We start from the raw sequence: 22258 nt of genomic DNA, 5'->3' as shown, positions 1-22258 counted from the left end.
TTAAAAATCATATTGTTAGGAGATCTTTGTTTAATGTTTGGATCAGATACAAGGATTTACTGGAAAATAAGACCCCAAGGTGGTTGTCACCAATGGAAGCGAAAGCTCAGAAAAAGCTCAATATGGAGGCCAGTTGGCCAAAATATTGGGAAATTTTGGAGCAAGAAGGAGATAGACTGAAACTGCAGAGCTTTGAGAAATTAAAAAACAAAGTCCGAGACTGGCTTCATTATTTTCAGATAATGGAGGCATACAATTTGGACAGGAAAATTGGCTTCCAGGTGGAAAAATCTAAATTAGAAACAGAAGTGCTAGAACCTAAAACTAAAATTATGTCAAAAATGTATAACTTGCTGCTGAAATGGAATACACAGGATGAAACGGTTAAGTCAGCTATGATTAAATGGGCACAAGATCTTGGACACAACATCATGTTTGCTGACTGGGAACAGTTATGGACCACAGGTATGAAATTTACGGCATGTAATGCCTTAAGAGAGAATATTATGAAAATGATATACAGGTGGTACATGACCCCAGTCAAGCTTGCAAAAATATATCACTTGCCCGATAATAAATGCTGGAAATGTAAGGATGTTGAAGGTACATTCTTTCACCTTTGGTGGACGTGCCCAAAGATTAAGGCTTTCTGGGAAATGATTTATAATGAAATGAAAAAGGTATTTAAGTACACCTTCTTGAAAAAAACAGAGGCTTTTCTCTTGGGCATAGTCGGCCATTTGGTGCCAAAGAAGGACAGAACTTTTTTTATGTATGCTACAACGGCAGCAAGAATACTTATAGCAAAGCACTGGAAGACTCAAGATCTACCCACTCTGGAAGAATGGCAGATGAAGTTGATTGACTGTATGGGACTGGCAGAAATGACTGGCAGAATCCGTGACCAGGGAGAAAAGTCAGCAGAAGAAGATTGGAAGAAATTTAAGGACTATTTACAGAAATATTACAAAATTAATGAACTTTGAAAAGATGTTGGTTTGAACTTTTGTGGTCTCTATCTGTTATGATAAAGATAATGGGGGCTAAAATTGTTTAAGTTATCAAATTAAAAAAAAAAAGTTGAATGGAAAATAAGGCTTATTTTAAAAGGAATGTTAAGAGATTAGGATTTGCTGAATTAACAGGTTGAACTAGAGAACAAGAAGGGGAGGTATGAGGAAGTCAAAGAAATATGTTATTGAAAGATTGTTATTGAAATTGATTTGTTTTTAATATTTTTCTTTTTCTTTTTCTTTTTTTGTTTATATAAAATTGGAAAATCTAATAAATATTTATATTAAAAAAATAAACTGACTTCATGTATGGTGGCACACAAGCAACTATATGCTATGCTTTGTGCATATATTTGTAAGCTTTTAGCATGGTTTGGGGTTCTTCTGTTGGCTCGTGTTAAGCTTGTGGTCTACTAAAACCCCTAGATCCTTTTCACATGTACTACTGGCAAGCCAGGTGTCCCTCATCTTATATTTGTGCATCTGGTTCTTCCTGCCTAAATGCATAACCTTACATTTGTCCCTATTGAAATTCATTTTGTTAGTTTGAGCACAGGTCTCCAATCTGTTAGGCTGATACATATGTGACCTTTCACGTTACACAGACATTCACCATCAGATGTCTAGCAAAGCATGGCCTCATCTTTTCTAGGACTCCTCTGAAGACAGTTTATCTGAAGCATTAACTTTAAAAAGTCATAAATGGAAGTGTATTTTCATTGCAGAAGTCTCCAAGTCAACCTCTGAATTATGTATCACAACTATAGGAAGGTCTAAAAATGGTGAGCTGATATTAACAGACTTTTGAAAAGACCAAGGTCTATTCTAATTATACATTTTATAACTATGCAATTTACAAATAAGAAAAATGCTTACCAAGAGTTCCATCTGAACTACTCAACCTGTTCAAAAGAAAATACTGAAGTTAGTTTTATGTGCTTGAAAAAAAAAATCCATATTAAGTATATAATAAATGCAGGAGGGAAAAATTTTTTTTTCATCTTTACAAATAATGATAACAAAAAACATATGTGCAGTACCACATGTAGAAACAAATAATGCTACAGACATTGGAAGGGAACATAAAATTATGCCCGCATTAAGAAGATGTGCAGGACAATATGGGGCTGTTAGAATTGTTCATCTTGAGCAGTACTGACATATGATCCACTAGATTGGCAGCCCCAGGCACACAGGCCAGGAAGCCTCTGGCAACCTAAAACAGCTGTTCGACTGTCCTCAATACAGCCAGAATGACTGCCTTCTCTGTGGTGACATGAAGGTAGTGTCTATGTTGATGGGACAGCTGAGCAAAGACTGGCCTCAGAGAAAATATCTGAAGGTTGGAGAGAAGAATGTGAAATACCCAGCACTGGCAGAAACACACAAAATCCTACTACCACCTCTACACATCAAACTTGGTCTGGTGAAAAAAACCATAAAAGTCATGGACTGGATCACCTTTCAAGTACCTGGCTGCAAAATTGCCTCAGCTCAGTGAAGCGAAAATTAAAGAGGGCTTTTTTTGTGGGTCCTCAGATGCGTGTGGTATAGTGGTTAAGAGCGGTGGACTCGTAATCTGGTGACTGGGTTCGATTCCCCACTCTTCCACCTGCAGCTGCTGGGTGACCTTGGGCTAGTCACACTTCTTTGAAGTCTCTCAGCCCCACTCACCTCACAGAGTGTTTGTTGTGGGGGAAGAAGGGAAAGGAGATTGTGAGCCGCTTTGAGACTCCTTAGGGGAGTGATAAAGCGGGATATCAAATCCAAACTCCTCCTCTTCTTCTTCAAAGACAGTATGTTTTACAACCTGCTTCAGGGTGACAGGAAAAAAGCCTGGGATGTGTTTTGTCTGGTGTTAACTAACTTCCTCGGGAATGTCAGGACAGAAAACTGCAACAAACTGGTTGAGAACATGTTGTCTCTGTATTATAAACTTGTCTGCTATATGTCCTTAAAGATCCACTTTTTCCATTCCCACTTGGATTTATTCCCTGGCAACTACAGGTATGGTAAGTCATGAACATGGTGAACATTTTCATCAGGAAATTGCAACAATGGAGAAACAATACCAGGGAAAGTGGTCTGTTTCCATGTTGGCTGACTACTGTTGGACGTTTGCCAGAGATGATCCTGAGGAACAGGCACAGTGGCATCAGACAAAGAACCTGGCTCTCACTGGTCCTTGTTGTATGTACATATTCCTTGATTATGTAATAAATTATTGCAGATCTCTAAGAAACAGTAGCCATTTTGCATTTTCATTGTCATATTCGGGTTCAGCTCCTCAACTCATCTACAAGAAACGGCTACTTTTATCTCAGAGGTGCTACTTTTCTCAAAATTTGTTGTGCAGTGATATTAGCAATGTTGCATATCCAAAGTGAACCAGGGAAGACAGATGTACCTGCTGATACAAACAGGACTACTTACGAATGGCTCCGGCTCAAATTATTCTTCCTATTTTTCCTAGTCCAAGTCATGCTGTTATTTAAATCCTGAAAGGGAAGGGAAATGGCAAACACATTTTCTCAATTAAAACATGTCCTGATTTCATGGCTGCTTGGGCATGTTGGCCTCAAGTCTGCAGCCAAGTTTATCCAGGAATCATCATCATCATTTTACCTGTATGCCACCTTTCCACTGTTAAAATTATGCCCAAGGCGGCTTACTACATAAAAATATTTACATAATTACAAATGTAAAACAGGTAGTCATAAAAAATAAATAAAACACACCAAAAAGTACACAACCAAACTGAACTATTTCCACGTAGATCATAAGATCTAAAAATAAAGATACAAAAAAATAACATCAGCAACAGTAGAAATACCGCAGCCCATGGATGTAGCCAGGAATTATGGTTGGGGAGCAGGATTTATGTTAGGTATGGCAGAACCAAGCTATCTGTGAGACAATTGGTCAATTAGTGAAGTATTTATATTTGTTCACTTGATTTAGAGGCAGGCAGCTGACCCACTGACCTCTCCTGGCTATGCCCATGCCCCAGCCAAATATTCTGTTTAGCCTCAGCTTCTGCCATTGCCATCAGTCAGGGCCCTGACCTCCCAGGCCAGGTGGAAAAGACCTGCAAGGCAAGGAACCACCAAGATGGCAAAGTTTGACCTAAGCTGGGAGGTTACTCTACTCTGGTTCGGTATGTTTATAAAGACTTTTGTGGTATCAAGAGAAGCAGTTAAAATGCCCTACCAATTCTATTCCCAAGTCTGTTTTGATCAGCAAGCTAGTCTACTTAAGTCAATGGCAAAAACATCATTGACTAGAATTGCCCTTGACATTCTGGTTTTCACTACTTTAGTTTGCACAAATTAGTTCAAATGGAAAGGAAAAAATCTAAAGGTAAATGCATAATCCAATACACAAATAGCAGGATGAGTTTAATCCCCAAATTGCAAGGAATAATTATATCACGAAACAGCTAAGAAGTTTGCTTAGTATCGTTCTTCAATAGAGCCGACCCCACTCACTCTATTTTCTTAATGGCCTAGAGAATTACCATATAAAACCTTGGTTTCAAAAAAAGTATCTTCTTCATATAGACTCCCATTTCATGATTCAATAGTTTAATGGCTTTTTTATTAATCTTTTCTGAAGGTTAAGTGGTTAATTACTTATTTCTTACCCAGAGTCTACTGTGCCTGCTGCATAAAATGAAATTTCTCAAGAAAAGTTTCTTCCTAGTGCTCAGCCGTGAATTCAGACCAAGATATAGCACAAGAATCCGTGGGTTGGGCATAGATTTATAGAAGGTAAAGAGCTGACTAGCAATATTTTATGTCTTCAAGCCTTACCTCTTGTGATTGCCTCAGGTAGTCACAAATCTGTACCGTGTGTCTTGCCGTTTCTTGGTTTTTCATTCTCTGGCGCAGACAACCAATACGGTCCAAGCCTAGCCAAGTAAGCAAACACAGCAAGAGCACATGTGAACTTTTTTTAAAAGACAGACAAATGCAAGCATGTATGCATGAATAGCCCAGTCTGAACAAGATGTTCTGTGCCTCTGAGAAATGTGCAGGCTACGGCAATATGGAAACACTGCATTTCTTATGGGCTTGAGTCTTTGCAACCTGGTGCATTGCTTCTCGCCCTAGATGCCAACTCTTAGGGGCCAAGGTCCCTTCGCTGCCACCGCCCCCACAAATAAAAGTTGATGGGAGGCTTACTTGCTGCCCCCAATATTTGCCCCCATCACCGCAGCAGACAGTGGGCAAGAGGAGGTATGCTGTCACCACAGCACAGGCACCAGCTGTGACACTGAAGGGAATAGGAAACAAGGAGAGGGAATTTGAGCGGCCCATGGACCACATTCAGATCAGCTTGGCAATGAGGTGAGCATTTTCCATTTTGGGAGGAAGAAGGTCAGCTTATTCTGGAGACACTCCAATGTGGGAAGGCCCATCACGACTTTCCTGTTCAGAATCTATGGAAAGTTTCCAGCAGATCTGCAAAATCAAGTTGTATGCAAGCTCTTGATGCTATCGTGCCCTCTAAAGCAATAGAATTGGAATCATACACTGTCACCTCACCCAGGTCAGTATTTCAAATGTAGTGTTGATGCTCAGGGAGTAGAAATAAAACAACTTCCTATTCATTAAGGTAATTACTGTGCCACAAATGGAGTATAATACATAGGCAATCAAACCAAAACACATTTTCTACCAGTATGTATTGAGGGATATCATTAACTTTGCAAAAGAGAAGTATGTACCATACTGTTCCCAGGTTTCCTATTTTCTTGGAAGCTGACCTGTAATCTGTCACTGATTAATCTATAAGTGTGAGAGGGAGGTTTGGGGAAGGGTCAGGTGGATTTGGTGACACAGGTGGCACTGATGGTTAAACCACAGAGCCTAGGACTTGCCGATCAGAAGGTCAGCGGTTCAAATCCCCATGACGGGGTGAGCTCCCGTTGCTCGGTCCCAGCTCCTGCCAACCTAGCAGTTTGAAAGCATGTCAAAGTACAAGTAGATAGAAGGTAAACGGCGTTTCCATGCACTGCTCTGGTTTGCCAGAAGCAGCTTAGTCATGCTGGCCACATGACCTGGAAGCTGTATGTCGGCTCCAAGAAAGTGAGATGAGTGCCGCAACCCCAGAGTCGTCCATGTCAGGACCTGATGGTCAGGGATCCCTTTACCTTTACCTTTATTTGGCTCCTCTCACCTGTCTCAATGGTTTTTCAACCTCGTAGCTTGCTGGTATAAGCTAAACTGAAGGGCTCTTGGCTTGAGACAAACAACCAATAAACTAACAGAAAAGTGTGAAATTTCTGGAAGTCAATCCAGACCCAGATGATACAGCAGGAGAGATACTTCACAAGAAATTTAATAGCCTATCCCCACAATTTGTTCTCTTACGAAGGCTACTGTGGGTGGTATTTATGGGTCCTGGCTGCCACCAAACATTTCGAATTCTACCTATCTTTATTTGCTTTGGATTACATACTTAGCTGATTGAAGCGAGGTGAAGTTAGCTCATTTGTTCTGTGTTCCCATTTGTCTCCCACAGGTCTGTTTTCAAGTGGCTCTGAACTAACTTGGGTGCTCTGGGGACAACCATCAACTGTAATCATCTGCCAAAAGAAAAGAAAAAACAGTAATCAGCCAAAGATGACAGGTAGTTGAGCTTAAGTTGCCAGTAGCATAATCCTTTCAAACCACTCTAGCAGGAAAGTCCCTTATACATAATGGGGAGGGCAGATCATTGTTTGCAAATGCCACATGAATAAAGCATTAGCAGTAACAAAGAGGAAGTACGTACAGCTATTCACTAACACTTGTCAGAAGTCATAGCCAAGATGTTTTTACTCAGAGTAAAAAGAGGGGTGGGTATTGGACAGTTGGATTTCTTTCAGAGCTACTTGCTTCCCCCCCCCCCAATAGTGTGAGCATGAGCCAAGCAGTTTCCAAATATGCAATGATTAATCAGCCAGGCCAGTAACAGTTTTAATAATCACCTTGAAAGCAGAGCTGAGCTTTCATAACTATGTAATTCTATATTTATTCAGCTTGCTAAAAAAACAGAAAAAGGACATACAATTCTTATTCCACCTTCACCTACCGGCACCTGAAGAGTTTTCTGTTTCTTCCTTGATGATTTCCTTTCTTTGTTTCCAAGTTTTGCCTTTGCCAATACTGGCTGATGTGACTCTGCAGATTTGGATAGCTCTGAGAATAAAAAGGCAGGGGGTGGGGAAGAGGCAACTAAATTCATATTTCAAAGAAAACTCAATAAAGTTTCACACCTACCTGCTATTAAGTCTAACTGAACTAATTCATTGAGACTTTCTGAGCAGTCACACAAAGGACTGGAATGTTACAGTATTAACAGTTTTCATATCTAACCATTTTACTACTGTGTATAAGGGTGTGCATGTCACATTTAAACAAACTTAAATTTTAAAACTGTGCAGCGTAATATATTGTTTGCTTTGATAGTGCACTGGTGGAAATTGAAACTAATGCAAAGAATTCTGGACACTTTCCTCTGTTACACTGCCTCCCCTTCCCCTTAGACTACATGTTTGCAGTCATCACATTGCGGTCAATATTTATCATTTATGTTGTGCTTCCAAAATGTAAGCCTATGGTTATTTACTCAGAGAGAAGTCCTACACTGTTCAATTGACATTACTCTCAGGTAAGTAATGCCTGCAGATTGCATTTTATTTTTAATGTGGCATTTTAATGCATTTTTACTGCATTTTATGACATTGTCATTTTAAACTGTTGCAAGCCACCCTGGTGGACTAGAAGTGTAGAAAATAAATCTCAGTATATAGAAAATGATTAATGTTTATAGACTCATCTGCAGTCTTAGGGCTCATCCACCCTTACCTTTTGCCCCAAGCTGTCTAGGCTCATGTTTTACAGCTCAGTGTCTGAGTGCTTCCGCCCCCCACCCCCGCTACAGTCCCCAGGAAAACCTGCTCTTAATGCAAAATTGGAACAAACAACAATTAGGGTTTTCTGCAGATTGATGTTTGCTCCAATTCAGTGGTAAAGAGAGGGTTTTCGCAAGGAAAGCGTCTGGGCAAAAAAATTAAAAAGTGCTCAGACACTGAGTTTTAAAGCAGAAGAAGAAGAGTTTGGATTTGATATCCCGCTTTATCACTACCCGAAGGAGTCTCAAAGCGGCTAACATTCTCCTTTCCCTTCCTCCCCCACAACAAACACTCTGTGAGGTGAGTGGGGCTGAGAGACTTCAAAGAAGTGTGACTGGCCCAAGGTCACCCAGCAGCTGCAGGTGGAGGATCGGAGACTCGAACCCGGTTCCCCAGATTATGAGACTACCCCTCTGGATGAGGCCTTAATGCACAGCACTAATTACAATCATTACTTTGTTCCAGTCACCACAACTCTAAGATGCAGGTTGCTGTAACACACAATTAGAAATTCCATGAATGCCTTCTCATCTACTTTTGCCCTTTCTCTTATTTACAAATAGAGAACTGCGAATCTAGTGTAGTCACTTGACCAGACCAAACAAGTTCATGACAGAGAATCCAGATTCATTGAATCCAAAGTAAGTTAATAAAACAAACTTATCAATTCCTTGGATCACATGCAGGATACAGGTTTGGTGTTTTGTTTTGTAAGGTTTAAATTTTTGATCAGATATATCAATTAAATTTTTGATTACTTTATGAGGCCCAGTTCTAATTAGTGAAAGGAAATGTAAAATATGAGGCTAAAAATTAACAGCACACTCTTTATTGAGTGTGCATTGGCTATGGTGTGTCATGGCAAGAGAGTACCGGAAAGCTGATTTTTCTTCTAATAATGTGATAAGTGTTCTTTATTAAATTATGAATGCTCATGTTTCTATCCTTTTAAAAAAGCCTCCTAAATGGAGGTTTTTATAATGTGTTAATGTAGGTAAATATAATCTACTGATTACTTGATTGATCTTTAAAATCATTAATTAGTCAACAGCTCCATCTGACGCTGTTTGATAGTAAGCATATATCCTTTATTTCTGAGAAGTGGATGGAAAAGGCAGCAGATCTAGGGTAGTCCAATACTGAAGCGGAGGACAACCACCATCCCACAGCTATCACTCAACAATGACCCCTAAACAGCTGGGAAGAGCTTGGAACTTCTTTGTGGAAAGTGGCTTAAAGCAACGTAACATTTATTTGTTGACTCAAAACATTTATATGTTGTCTTTCATAATAGTGTTCAAGGTATGCTTTAAAAAATCCTTATTAAAAAGAAAACAAAGCAAAGCAAAGCAAAGCAAAACAGGAGACCACCAGAAGATTAATGCATAAGAACAGCAGTAAAATCCATCAAACAGCACTAACAATGTGTAGCCATTACCTTTTATTCTGAAGGTCTTTCCCACTTTCTCTGCTTTGCGGGACCAGAATCCACTTCCCTTGCCGAAAGGCCAGTTTTTCCTGCGTGGATTGATCCAGACTGACATGCTGCGCTGGAATGGGAGAGGAGACTGGGAGCTGTCACTACTGTAACCTGATCTGTCAGAAACGCAGGAAAACGATTTGGATTCATTTATCTGTGCATGTTGAGGATTACGGCAGCCTTTATTGTAGGTAAAATGTGTGCATGACAACTGCCTTGACTTGTTGCTAAAATAACTCTTTTCATCATCTCCCAAGAACCCCCAGTTCACATAACCTCCTTCAGGTTCCTCACTGTGTTGATGAGAACGGATAGAGACCTCACTGGCAATTCTAGGTTCTTGGAAGTTCAAATAGGGTTCAGTGATATTTTCACTATCCTCTTTGTGCGATGAAAATTCCAGTTCCCATTTTTCACTGATAACTGGATTTCTTTCTGGAGCCTTGTGCACATCCAGCTGAGCAGTGATGCTGCCATGCTTGGTTTGGGGCTGAGCTTGCAGTTCATCTTCTCTGAGCAGACTACTTGAGAAGGCTGAACTTAAGGTGGCATTTTCAGATAAAGAGGCTCCTTGCTGACCAGAAGGAACCAGGAGGAATTGTCCATATCGAGGGGCTGATTTACACTCTGATGATACCCCAGAGGTCAGTGTGTCATTTTCAATTTCTTGCTCCTGGTGTTTGCTTATTGATTTGATCTCTTTGTAGTCCAGGGCACCAAGAATGCCACGACAAGCCCCTGGGGGCCAGTGTGTCCTGGCCAAGCTTTTCTGAAGAGAAGGTGGCATGCTGTAGTAATTATACTTCTTATCACACACACTTTCCATACTGCCCAAAGCCTTAGAGCACATGGAATTGCTCCAGCTATGGGGAAGCTTCCTGTAGGTTTGATGCTTCTTATGAGCAAGAAGGGCCTCCTCTACTTGCAAAGTGTCCACAGCTGAAATGACTTTAAGCGTATCGACGGTTAAAGCAGAGAGGTCTTGTAAGTGTCCGAGCTGGCTATCCAGGGCAAGCAAAGCGTCTTTGACATAAAATACTTTCTCATGTACCTCCTTCAGTTGTGAAAACATCTCTTCCACTCTAGGAGAAAATAACAGATGTATTAAAAACTGCATTATATATATATTCTTCAATATATCAGTTAAATTAATAACATTTCATTTTTCAAACAGTGAATGGAACCATTGTTCTAGTATTGGCTGAAGAGGCCCTGTATAGCTCAGAATCAGATTCCCTGAGAGAACCCAAGAGCCTGTTGGATCTGGCCAACTCCTTCTCCCATGTACTATGACCTGAACGCATCTGGCTCAAAGTGGTGTGGAGAATTGCTTTCTCCATGGTGGCTCCCATCCTGTGGAGAGATTTCCTGTTGGATATCAGGCAGACACCAACTGTGGGATGCTTCTGCTGGCTAGTAAAAAATTATTTATTTATCTGGATGTTTCATAACAATTAATGTTGGCTCCCAGCATTTCCTGGCTACTGTAATTGAGATTGATATTTCTGCTTCATTGGCATGGTTTTTATTGTTGTATTTTGTTGTTGCCTTATTGCCTTGTGAACTGCCTTGGTGTTTCTTTTGAAATGATAGTATATAAATTACAAATAAATATGATACTAATGTGACAAATCAGTCAATAATTTAATTGTAGAATTAATATATTCTTCTCCCGAGAACTAGAGTGTGCTACAGAATAACAAATTATGTTGTATACTTTCATAAAAATTTGATACCGGATAACTAGAAAGAAACTATAAGTCCAACTCTACAATTCTATGATTCTAAGTGGAAACTGGTAACTATGTTTGAAATGAGTGTATAAAATGAAGTATTGCTCTTTTGAAAAATCTTCAAATCTGCAAGAGTTGCTGAATGTAAAAAGCAATAATATATTAGGAAGAAAAAGATTTTCTATTTGCTAGCCTCTTTAAATTTTTCTCATGGTTTCTATACCCAAAAAACCCACTTATAGTAGATTTCAAGTCTACCAAATCTATTTCACTTCTCAAAATGTCTTTCAACAACATCCATTTAGATTATGACAGGGCCCATAATGGAGTTGTATAAACCCTTGTCTTGTCTGTTAGCTTATTTTAGCTAAATAACTTCAGGTAATCTTTCTAAGCCTTCACCTTAAAAAACTGTTTAAGTTTTGCTACTATTTGGAAATAGGATCTTGTTGAAAGACATTTTGAGAAGTGAAATAGATTTGGTAGACTTGAAATCCACTATAAGTGGGTTTTTTGGGTATAGAAACCATGAGAAAAATTTAAAGAGGCTAGTAAATTGAAAATCTTTTTCTCCCTAATATATTATTGCTTTTTACATTCAGCAACACTTGAATGTAAACACTTGAATCAGTAGAAGGTGGTACTCCATGTGGCCTTAAATAATGAAAAGCATTGCTGCATTTAACATACTAAGGGAACTCAAAGAGTTTAGCTGCATTTTGGCTGACATTCAATACAAATGTCCATATGCACAACCCCACTTTTTCTCAGTATATTAGCTATACCTTTCTGAACATATCTGATTCTGCATAGACAACAAGAATTACATGAACCTGTGTATTTAGGACTGCGGTCCTGCACTCCAGCTTGTTTTTGTACTATCTTCTATGAATTGCAGTACAACTAACATTGTCAGGGGAAAAGTTAACTTACCTTTCAGTTGTCACACGAATCCTTTCACTGTCACTGGAATGCAAGCTTCCATTCTTCTCATGCAGGTACTTTTCCACACACTGCTCTTCAAAATCATGAAGTTTTTTCAATTCCTCATCACTCAGATACAGCTCTGGATAATGGTGATTTGAAGAAAGTTTAAACACAGTGACGTAAACATGTCACTTGCAAAGGGCTGGCTGGAAATATTTTGCTGTCTAAGGTGAAATGCAAGGTGCCCACCCCATGTACAGAAGCTGATTGGAGAGCAGCTGGATCTTATTTTAACACCAGAGATGTTGTTACCTCACTCTGCCTAACGCATTTCCAATGGCATGAATCTCCAAAGAATATTAGACAGTAGGTGTGAAGGGCAGTGCAACCAAGTTTGAGACCAGGACATGTGGCGCCACAGTATGTCACAGGTAAACAAATTATCCATTGAGGGGACAACTTTGAAAGGGCAAAATTAATCACTTGACCAGGTAAGAGATTTCAAGCAATTTTGTACACATTGAGACTCTATTCACACCTTCACATAAACATATGGACATTGGCAGCAGGAGCAGCAGGTACAATTCCCAGTTCTTTCCTCCTCAAAGGTCACATTCCTTGAATATCTGCCCAGGGCTCCAGCAAACCACTTTTGAAACTAAGGAAACTACAGAATACAATTTGAGACAGGGCACGGACTGTTCAAAGAAGAAAAAATTAAAATATCCTATTTGGTGCACCTGGTTGGATCCTTGCCCATAGAATCTACTTGTATTATTTTTGTTCTACAGCACTAATTCCTGTTTTGTTTGTTCCTTCAGCCCCAACCCAAAATGAGAATTTCACATTTCAATTTCATTTCCATTTCTTGCTTTTTGTGAACTATACCATGAATAACTACAATGCATCTAGAAAGCACAACTTCCTCACCATTTCCAAACTGTTCCTATGCTGAAAATACCAGTGGCAACTGCATGAGTGAGACTGACAACTAAACGCTGAATTCAGGTGTGTATTTGTAATAGAGTGCATGCTTCCCAAACATGGCTTTCAATCTACATGGAACTGTACCATGATTTGTTGAGGAATGATCAAGTCACTACAGCTAAGTTTTGGCAGTCAGATTCCACTGGATGGTGCTGTTTTCCTATGTCTTAGTTGTCATATGGTTCCAGAAAACATATTAAGGAGCAATGCACCTGCCACTGAAATGGAAACAGCTCCGAGGTGCAAATATTGTTTAACTGCTCTAAGTACATGGAACAGTCCTTATGTTTATGATGAACAGAAACAAAGTTAAGGTCCCATGGAAAGTTAAGGTCTATGGATTTACTGAATATAAGGAGCACCAGAAAGAACAGGCTCTGCTTACTCAGTTCAACATGCCCCTCTTCTTGGTCCAGCTCATTTGGCAGCCGGCGATGGCAAAGGCAATTTATGAGGATGCCAACATGGCTCAGTATGATAAAAGGCGGTGGGAGCCATGGCTTCTCATGATACATCATGATGTACCGATACCGGTTGTATTTCCAGAGTTTGTTCGATATGGACTTCATATCAAAATAAACATTACTGTGGATGCAGAGGAAAGGGGGTGTGGGAAAGAGAGAGAGCCATAGGACTTTTTTTAAAACAATGTTAAAATATGTAGTACAATATATAAATTAAGATAATGAACAAAAGGTAAATATATTAACCAAGCAAAATATAGAGACCAGAGTTGCCCAAAGAGTGAGATTGACAAAACTTGCTGTGGGATCTAGACACATAATGCTTACTAATAATGGCAATACTGATTTGGTTTATTAAGCTTTTTACCGACAAAAATATTGTATTTTTCCATCTATAAGATGCCCCCATGTATAAGATGACCCCTATTTTGGGGGACTCAGATTTAAGAAAATGGGGGGAGATGTATCCATGTATAAGACGCCCCCTAATTTTTGACATTATTTTTAGGGGGGGAACCTAGACTTATACACAGAAAAATACGGTAATTTTTAAAATAAACATATTCAAACAGACAACATCAAAGCAGTTACTTATGACTTGTTCCTTTGAATTGCTCAGCTGCAACAGAAGCTCATACAACTGAGAGGATTAAAAAATGTGTCTGACATACAGGGAAATGCCAACATACCAAATACATGTGTCTTTTCATCCTTCACTTTATCTCACGGGTCTTACAAAATCATTCAGCACATTTGGAATTTTGAGAGGGTGCTGTGGGTCCACTCTGGTTACCTCTTCCACCACCCTCCCCCAGATTTCTCTCTCTCTTCTTCTTCTTTGTATGATTTTACACAGCCCCCCCCCAAAAAAACCTATCAAATTAAAGATTACAGTGGTAGACCATGCAAGTTAAAGAACAGATCCTGAGTTTGCCAGCACCACAAAAATATTGATCCACGGTGTACAGCTTCATGGTTTTTTACCCAGGAAGACAACAAGGGAGGGGCCATGGAAGCATTGCAGACATGAGGCTAAGTCTTTAAGACAGAGGATTTCAACCTTTTTGAGTCCAAGGCTTCCTTGACCAACTATATTCTTTCTGTGACTCCCCTGTGGGACTCAGGAGCCCAGTTATGTCCCCCCCCCTTACCTGCAGAGCTAGCAGCCTTTCACCCTTTTTCGAACACCCTCCTTTGTGGAGTGTTCCCTCAGCCTTCTATCCTCTCCCATGTCCTTGGGAGTCCTCTAGGCAGCTGCTGCTGCCGCCCCTGGTCTCTGAGCTGCCCTCTGCCCCAAAGAGAGGTGCCTCTTCACACTGCCCCACAGGGATCTGGGCAGAGGATGCCCCCCACCTTAGTGGCCCAATGGAGATTGGCGAAAGGTGAACGTGAGGCCAGCACCTTACCTTGGGAGGCAGTAGTGGCCGCAGCAGGGCTGCTGCAAGGAACAGCTGTGGAAAGCTTTGGGAGGCAGAGATGTGAGAGGGCATTCAAGGAAAGAGGGACAGAGGCCAGTGATGCCTGCGACACCCTGGCCAACATTCAATGCACCCCAGGGTGCCATGGCATACTGGTTGAAAACCACTGCACTAAGGGGCCCCACAGTGTCTGCAGATGATGTTGGCAATCTTAGCACTAACAAATTTAGTGGTGGTTGTTAACTTGTATAAAAGTTTCCCTTTGTCCACAGGCAGCTGAAAATGAAGCTTAAAGTTGTGTAATCTACTAAAGATGAGCAGAAAGTAAACCATTCCGCTCATTTATCATGGCAGTCCAGAATGCTGCTTCTCCTCTGTTACTCCTTTTGGTGGAGCCCTAGGCAGGGGGGGTCCACTTAATGTAGAAATAGCACCAATAAACCCAATGGGAAATATGACAGGCACTTACTTGAAGAAAGCAATCAGCAGATTGACCATGATGATGTACTGTACAAAGAGATAGACAGCTTGAAGGAATGGTGTGAGGAAGGAACCAGGAGGACAGTTGGGGTCTGCTTCACAAGCTGTAAATTATAAAGGAAAGCTTCTGTATGCAACTCTAGCATAGGAATGGTCAGCTAATTAATAATAGATTTCTCATTCATAGGCCAAGAAGGCTTGTTCTTTTCCCCCAACCAAGGGTATTGGGCCATGGCATGCTTTTGTGACCCAGGAAGGGGAAGAGGAGGATGACACCTGGCAGCCATTCCCAGTCACCAGTCTAGCTGCTGCATTCTGGATTAGTTGTAGTTTCTGGGTCACCTTCAAAGGTAGCCCCCTATAGAGCGCATTGCAGTAGTCCAAGCGAGAGTTAACTAGAGCATGCACCACTCTGGCGAGACAGTCCGCAGGCAGATAGGGCCTCAGCCTGTGTACCAGATGGAGCTGGACACAGAATTGACCTGTGCCTCCATGGACAGCTGTGAGTCCAAAATGACTCCCAGGCTGCGCATCTGGTCCTTCAGGGGCACAATTTCCACATTCAGGACCAGGGAGTCCTCCACACCAGCCCGCCCCCCTGTCCCCCAAGAACAGTACTTCTGTCTTGTCAGGATTCAACCAGTGGCATGAAGCAGAAACTTCAAAAGAACTGTTGTGAATGCCAAAATATCAGAGGAAAAAGTTGAGAATTTGAGAACTGAACTGTAACCAAGACCTACAGGTGAACTACAAATTGATATATGCTCACTTTTGCTTCTACAAAACTATGGCATTTGTGGGTTTAAATTTCATACCTATGCTGACACGACTAAACAACAACACCACCACGCTGAGTAGCTCAATCGCTCAACTTTATATTCTAAGTTATACATGATACATTTTGTGCTGCTAAAGCAGAAAAAGAAGTAATATATGATTCTATATCTATATTATAATAATTATATATAATAAAGACTTTCTCCTGGAAAAAATGAAGGGGATGGGGAATCTGACTTTTCCCACAGCTGCAAAATTTCTGAAAATGCTACCTTTTCTAGTGGCTGTGTTAAGTGATAGATATGCTATATAATTGTTCACATTTTGTTGGATGCAGCATTTCAGTGAAATCAGACCTACCATCAATTTCTCCTGCATATACTTCACCAAACATCATCCAATAAGGCTGAAATACAATATCTCGTGCAAGGCTCCATGAAGGCTGCTCATGTGGAGAGAGTATTGCTTTTCGAGAAACTCCAAAACTTAACAATACTATGGCCATCATAATTACAATATAAAACATGTTTGCTGTCTGCACGAAAAAGAAAACACAGTGATCAGAGTGGTGTGATTTTGCAAGGTGAAAAAAATTGTTTCCTGTGGCTACAGCACATTATTTTGTTATTTTAAACAACTTATGGAGAAACGCTGTATCAGTACTGCATCTTATTGGATGTATTGATGTTCAGTTATTCAGAATGGCAGCAGTCCTGTACTTACTTATGTACAAGTTCCTGTCAAGTCAATCAAATGCACTTAATCTAAAAGGGCAGCACCCAGAATAAGTATCTGGCATAGTACAAAGAATAGCAAAAGGAATAGCAAAAGACTAGGGCTGGTGCTTTATGCAAGTCTTGCAAGCCAATGTCTTCATTCTAGAAATAGGGCTACTAAATAATTCAGATATATAAGAATTATTTTCCTCCTCTTATACTTCCAACAACACAGGTAGGGCAAAGACAGGCAACGACCTAGTCTGCAAATGTGCATGCTCCCAGATAAAAAAGCATGGCTCATTTGTTCTTCCTCCATTCCCTCTGCAGTTGTGCTGCTGTAGGCGAAGCCATGGTTTGGTTTAGTATTAAACAATGAACCTAGGTTTGAATGTGTCTCACCCCAGGAAAACCACAACCTGTAGCCGAGGTTTGTTCTATGGCTTACCACTCGCGGTTTGTCTGGGGGAGATAAACCACAAGTCTGGGTTTGGACAGGAGGCTAAGGACTGCATCCATGGTCTAGCTCACAGCAGCATGGTGACACATTTGGCTTAGCATGTTGACTAGGCCAGTGTGTGATGGTGCTTTACATTTCTCTCTACTTCATATACAACAGGCAAAATTTTCATAGGTGAAGATTCAAACTTCATTAGCTGAAATTCTGCCTCTCGTGTGGCTCTATAAGAAAAAGTGGTATCCTTATTTGGAGAAAGTGCTCTGTATCTAAATACTTACCATTTTCCCAATCATTGTCAGATATGGACCTGCACGCTGGTTCACAGCAAAGAAGTCAAGAAGCCGAGTATACCAGAATATTATATCCAGACAGTAAATTAACCTTCCTGCTGTGTGAAGGGGAGGATCTGCCCAGCGCAAGCCAAAACCAGTCATGAACAAGATAATGGCGATAGAATCTGTAAAGTTCCAGTACTCATAAATCCACACTTTCACCTTTTGGCCGAACTTTCCTGGCTCCGAAATAAATACCTAACAGAAAAATGGGAACATCCCTTGAATTTATATGAGGCGTGTAAAGAACATGACGTATCTCTGCAGATGATCTTCCTACGTAAGTCAGAGGCCACTGGGTCACCTTGGGCAAGATGTCACCTTTCATCATCAGTTTCCTTGCCCTTAAAATAGTAATGTTAATGCCCTTTGTGATGCGGATACAAATGAATCAGATAGAAATGATGGCATGTCTTACATATTAAATATTCTTTTCAAATTATTGGTTATTAACAAGAATATTCTCATGGACAAATGGTTTAGAAAGAAACAAGAATGTACGCTTCACTCATTCTTCTCTCATTTTAACTCCTTAATTATTCAAGGCAACAATTCCCTTATGTGCTCCTATCTGCTGCAAACAGAAGGGAGACTGTCTCTACACTCATTAGCCGTTGTCAAGAAATGTTTGGATTCTGTCCTTTCTTGTTTTTCTGTATATGCTTAGTAACTCTCTCTCTAACAATGTGTTTCACCGGTTTTTATGGAGCAGGCACTAAGCTAACTACTGGAAGTCTGTAATTCTCAGGATCCCCGATCTTGATCCCTTCTTAAAAATTGGTGTAACATGTTCCAGTCCTCAGATCAGAGGCTGATCTTAGGAACAAGTTAAAAATTTAGTCAGAAGAGTTCAGGCACTAGGTTCAAAATAACCACTGGATTGTGTCCTATCATTTTTGTCTTGTTCCTGGACGTAGAATGGAATAGTATGATGCTATTGGAGCTCTAAGTGTGTTTCTATTTTTGTGATTTAAAAAAATACATCTAATTTTGTTGTTGTAAGCCATTTTGGCACATACATATTTTAAAATAAAATATAAGTAAATATTTGCAGGCCTGGGCACAGAGAAGCCGCAAGGAGCAGCCCAAGGCAGGGGGAAGTTGCAATAAACACGGGACAAGACTTGGGATTTAAACAGGCCTCAACTTTATTGAGTAAAGATGTCAGCAGGTTTTGGTGCAGGCATTGGATGTGTATCCTGACTTAACCAACTCATCTGCTGGTTGATTATTTGGCATGGTTAACCAAGGTTAAGTATCGCCCTATGACATAAATCAAATTGGGAGGACAGAAGCACTTTTCCTGGATCCCTTTAAGAGGATACCCTGATTCCTTGGACCGAGGGTGGGGTGAAGTGGGGGGGGCCTCCTGAACTGCCTTCCACCTAGACTAAGGATCCAACTTTATCCACAATCAAGTTGAGACAATTGCTATGAGGAAGGCAAATTCCCCTGTGGTCCCAAATACGGCGACTGAAGACTTCCATAGCAAGGTCCTACGCTGGGCTTGCCCACTTCTCTTGGCCAGGCCTACACATAAAGCATCAGGTGAGTGGGAACTGAGGCTGAGGCCTGGGCATGGCTGGCTTTTACAGCCAGGGAGAGAACCAGAGAGAAGTTTTCCCTCTGGTCTGCTCCCTGAACAGCACCCCCAGGCTCACCCACAATGGGCTGCAACCATGGGCAAGCCCCAACAGCCAGCAAAGCCTTGGGAGAAGTGATGCCCCTCCTCCCAGCAGGGTCAAAACCAGAAGATCGCCTGGCAGCTGCTACCAGTGGACCACAAATACCACTCCCTGCAACTGGCAGGGGAGCAGTTGTTTCCCACACAGTGCAAAAAGACTTGGGCTGTTTTTTTCTTCTTCGTGCTTTTTATCTGGTTTCAGAATATTTCATTCTTTTTCTATTTAGAACACCATGTGACACCATCCTTGGTTTTCACCCTACACGTACTCCTGCCACTCATAATAACTAGATCAGGGACACACATTGGGAGTGTCCCGGGGGTCTGTGAAGAGTCAGGATGGTGGTAAGCAAGTATTTAATGGAGGTTTTTGAACATTGGGAGGAAGCTTGCTGGGTTGCCAAGTTTGGAAATTGGAAAAAGCTCTGCTTGGCTCCATGTTTCCATGACAATATAAACAGCTGAGAAAGAGCAAGACTTGAGTTTTTATATTACAAAGTCACAACACAAGCTGCAGTGTCACAGCTTCTTAAAGTTTGAAATGAAACACTGCATTGCTTCTCAAAGACTCTGCACCCTCAATACATCTCTATTCTTCCTTCTGAAATGTATTTCTGTTTGCTCATTATTTCACAGAGTGAGTGCAGGGGTAAAATTGTTAGACGTGTGTTGTTGTTCTTTAAAAGAAACAAATCAGAGGTTTGGTGAAATGGAAAGAAAGGGTTGTAAAATGACAATAAATATTGCATAAGCCCCAGGAGGCATGGAAAAAAGCAGAACAGCTTTTATAAGTGAAGTAACAAATTAGTTTTACTTTGGTGCAAACAGAAAGAAACAAATCTTTGTCATTTATCAAGGACATGGCAGTCTTGAAAAGGCAAGTTTTCAAAATTAGGAAGGTGGAAAATGAGATGTTTATTTCTTGAACAACAAGGGTTCGCCAGAGGGCCTTTTCAGTTTTGCTAAGCAAATGGTGAAAAAGAGTCTTTGAATGGTAATAAACAAGATTCCTCACATTATATAGCAAAGTCCAATTACATACTGCTAAGATCAAACTGATAAGCAGCAAGTGAAAGGGTGATGTCAAAGTGTTAGCCAAATCTTAGAAAAAAGACATGTATAAATAACTTTATGTATATGAGTACCACTGAGCTGAATGATGTTATTAGCATGTGTAACAACATATTAGAGGAATGAAAGCCAAAGGGTGCAATTACCTGATACAATCTAAAGAAAAACGATTTCCAGCACTACACACAGCAAACCCTGGAGAAGTTAATGAAGCGTGTATGTAACACAGAGTCCTGCCCCATTTTATCCAGTGGACCACAACCACCACATAAGTGAAGCAATTGCTTCATGTAGGGGTAGCTGTCCTATAAAGACAAAAGGGGCAGCGACCCACCAGTGGCAGCCCCTCGCCCCTCTTTAACCCTAGGGCTTGAGCCCTCTCCCTCTCCTTGTCTTCCACATTACAGTCACCCAATCCCTGCATGGCATCTGCAGGAACTGTGGTCTAACCCTGCCCCATAACTCTTCACAAGGAGAGAGATAAATAGCTATTTTCAAATTGCAGAAAAGAACTGCAAACAAAATCCTAAAGACGTAATTTTATGCAAGTTTCTGCATTTATATGTATATAATACATAAAAGGGTTTTGTTTTTTTAAAAAAGCTTTACACCCAAATCTTTTTTATCCCCTGTGTGTGTCATTCAAAAGTGGAAACTTAACTCCAGGCTCCTATTTTTGAAAACTGCAATTATTATTATGAAATTGTACATTGATTCAATTTCATGGAGATTTCTTTTTTGTAGCTTACCCCATAGATAATTGCTTGTCTTAATTCCTATAATAGGCATGGACAGCAGAAACATCAGAATTAAATAAAGGACCTACCTCTCTGACTTTCTCAATGGAGGTGGTGAAAATGTAAATGATCACAAGCCATTCTGGCACGCTGGGTGTTGGTTCCATCTCCACCAAGACAGTGTAAGTGAACAGCATGAGAAATGCTAAATAGGCCATCTACAAAACACAATGCGTAGTCCTTATAAACACACATTTGTGGCAAAAAAGAGGAAACTAAGAGGTCACACAACACAATCCCCACCACCATTTGTGTAAGCTCTGCAGGGTGGGTGTGCATCATCATCATCATTACCCATTTATAAACTGTTTCACAGCCTGAAGCCATCAAAGTGGTGTAGAAAAAGATAAAAGTAATAATACAAATTCTAAAAACAATGACAATTACTCTAAAAATAATAAAACCATCCCTACATTTGTACACTTACTGTTTCATAAATGACTGGGTGATCTCTAAGGAATCCTTCTTAACACCTTTCGTAGGTGTTAAGCCTGGTTTCTAGGACAAACTAGGGCATGCAGTACTCTCAGCAGTGCTGCATCCAAGGAACACATTTGCCAGGCAGCCATGTGTGGGGCCAGGCAGTCCCTTAGGTAACCTGACCACAAATTGTTTGGGATCATGAGCAACCATAGCAGGCAGGTCAGGAGCTCCAAGACTATGGCAACATAAGATCCAAGGGAGTATAAGATTATGCTCCAAGACTGTGGAAGTTGCCACAGCTAAGAACCATGAGCCCTCACACAGAAGGAGGGGCAACCAGTCATAAACAATGACTGACCGTGTGAAACCAGAACTTCACAATTGGAGCATTGTAGAATTCATACACTTTCCTAGTTGCAGGAAGGCTTCCCTGCTCATTATTGCTGGGAAAATTCTGGCTTTCCTCTTGCTTCTCAACTCCTTTCTCTAAATCATAATGGCTCTGTATAAGAAAACAAAGTGCTCGTGTTAGTGGTTATCCAGCTCCATAAGAAACTTCTATTATGCAGATTCTGTACATAAGCAAAAAGGAAAA

At 40.6% G+C, this 22258-nt stretch overlaps 1 protein-coding gene across 5 annotated transcripts in view; it reads right to left on the bottom strand.

Moving 5' to 3' along the window:
- TRPM6 (transient receptor potential cation channel subfamily M member 6) overlaps nt 1-22258 on the bottom strand; it is a 91825-nt gene that overhangs the window by 28350 nt on the left and 41217 nt on the right. For all 5 annotated transcript variants that reach the window (XM_083576459.1, XM_083576458.1, XM_083576456.1 and 2 more), the window contains 13 exons: nt 22022-22165; nt 21270-21398; nt 17635-17886; nt 16541-16715; nt 15393-15507; nt 13427-13626; nt 12061-12193; nt 9353-10476; nt 7092-7198; nt 6477-6603; nt 4826-4923; nt 3447-3511; nt 1890-1915 (listed from right to left, as the gene is read on the bottom strand). In XM_083576459.1, the coding sequence (XP_083432585.1) occupies nt 1890-1915; nt 3447-3511; nt 4826-4923; nt 6477-6603; nt 7092-7198; nt 9353-10476; nt 12061-12193; nt 13427-13626; nt 15393-15507; nt 16541-16715; nt 17635-17886; nt 21270-21398; nt 22022-22165 (2695 nt within the window). The remainder of the gene's footprint in view (nt 1-1889; nt 1916-3446; nt 3512-4825; nt 4924-6476; nt 6604-7091; nt 7199-9352; nt 10477-12060; nt 12194-13426; nt 13627-15392; nt 15508-16540; nt 16716-17634; nt 17887-21269; nt 21399-22021; nt 22166-22258) is intronic.

The sequence above is a fragment of the Podarcis filfolensis genome, assembly GCF_964270895.1.
Source record: "Podarcis filfolensis genome assembly, chromosome: 11".
NCBI classification, from domain to species: Eukaryota; Metazoa; Chordata; class Lepidosauria; order Squamata; family Lacertidae; genus Podarcis; species Podarcis filfolensis.
The sequence above is the reverse complement of the archived record's forward strand: the minus strand, read 5'-3'. Positions and strand labels throughout refer to the sequence as shown.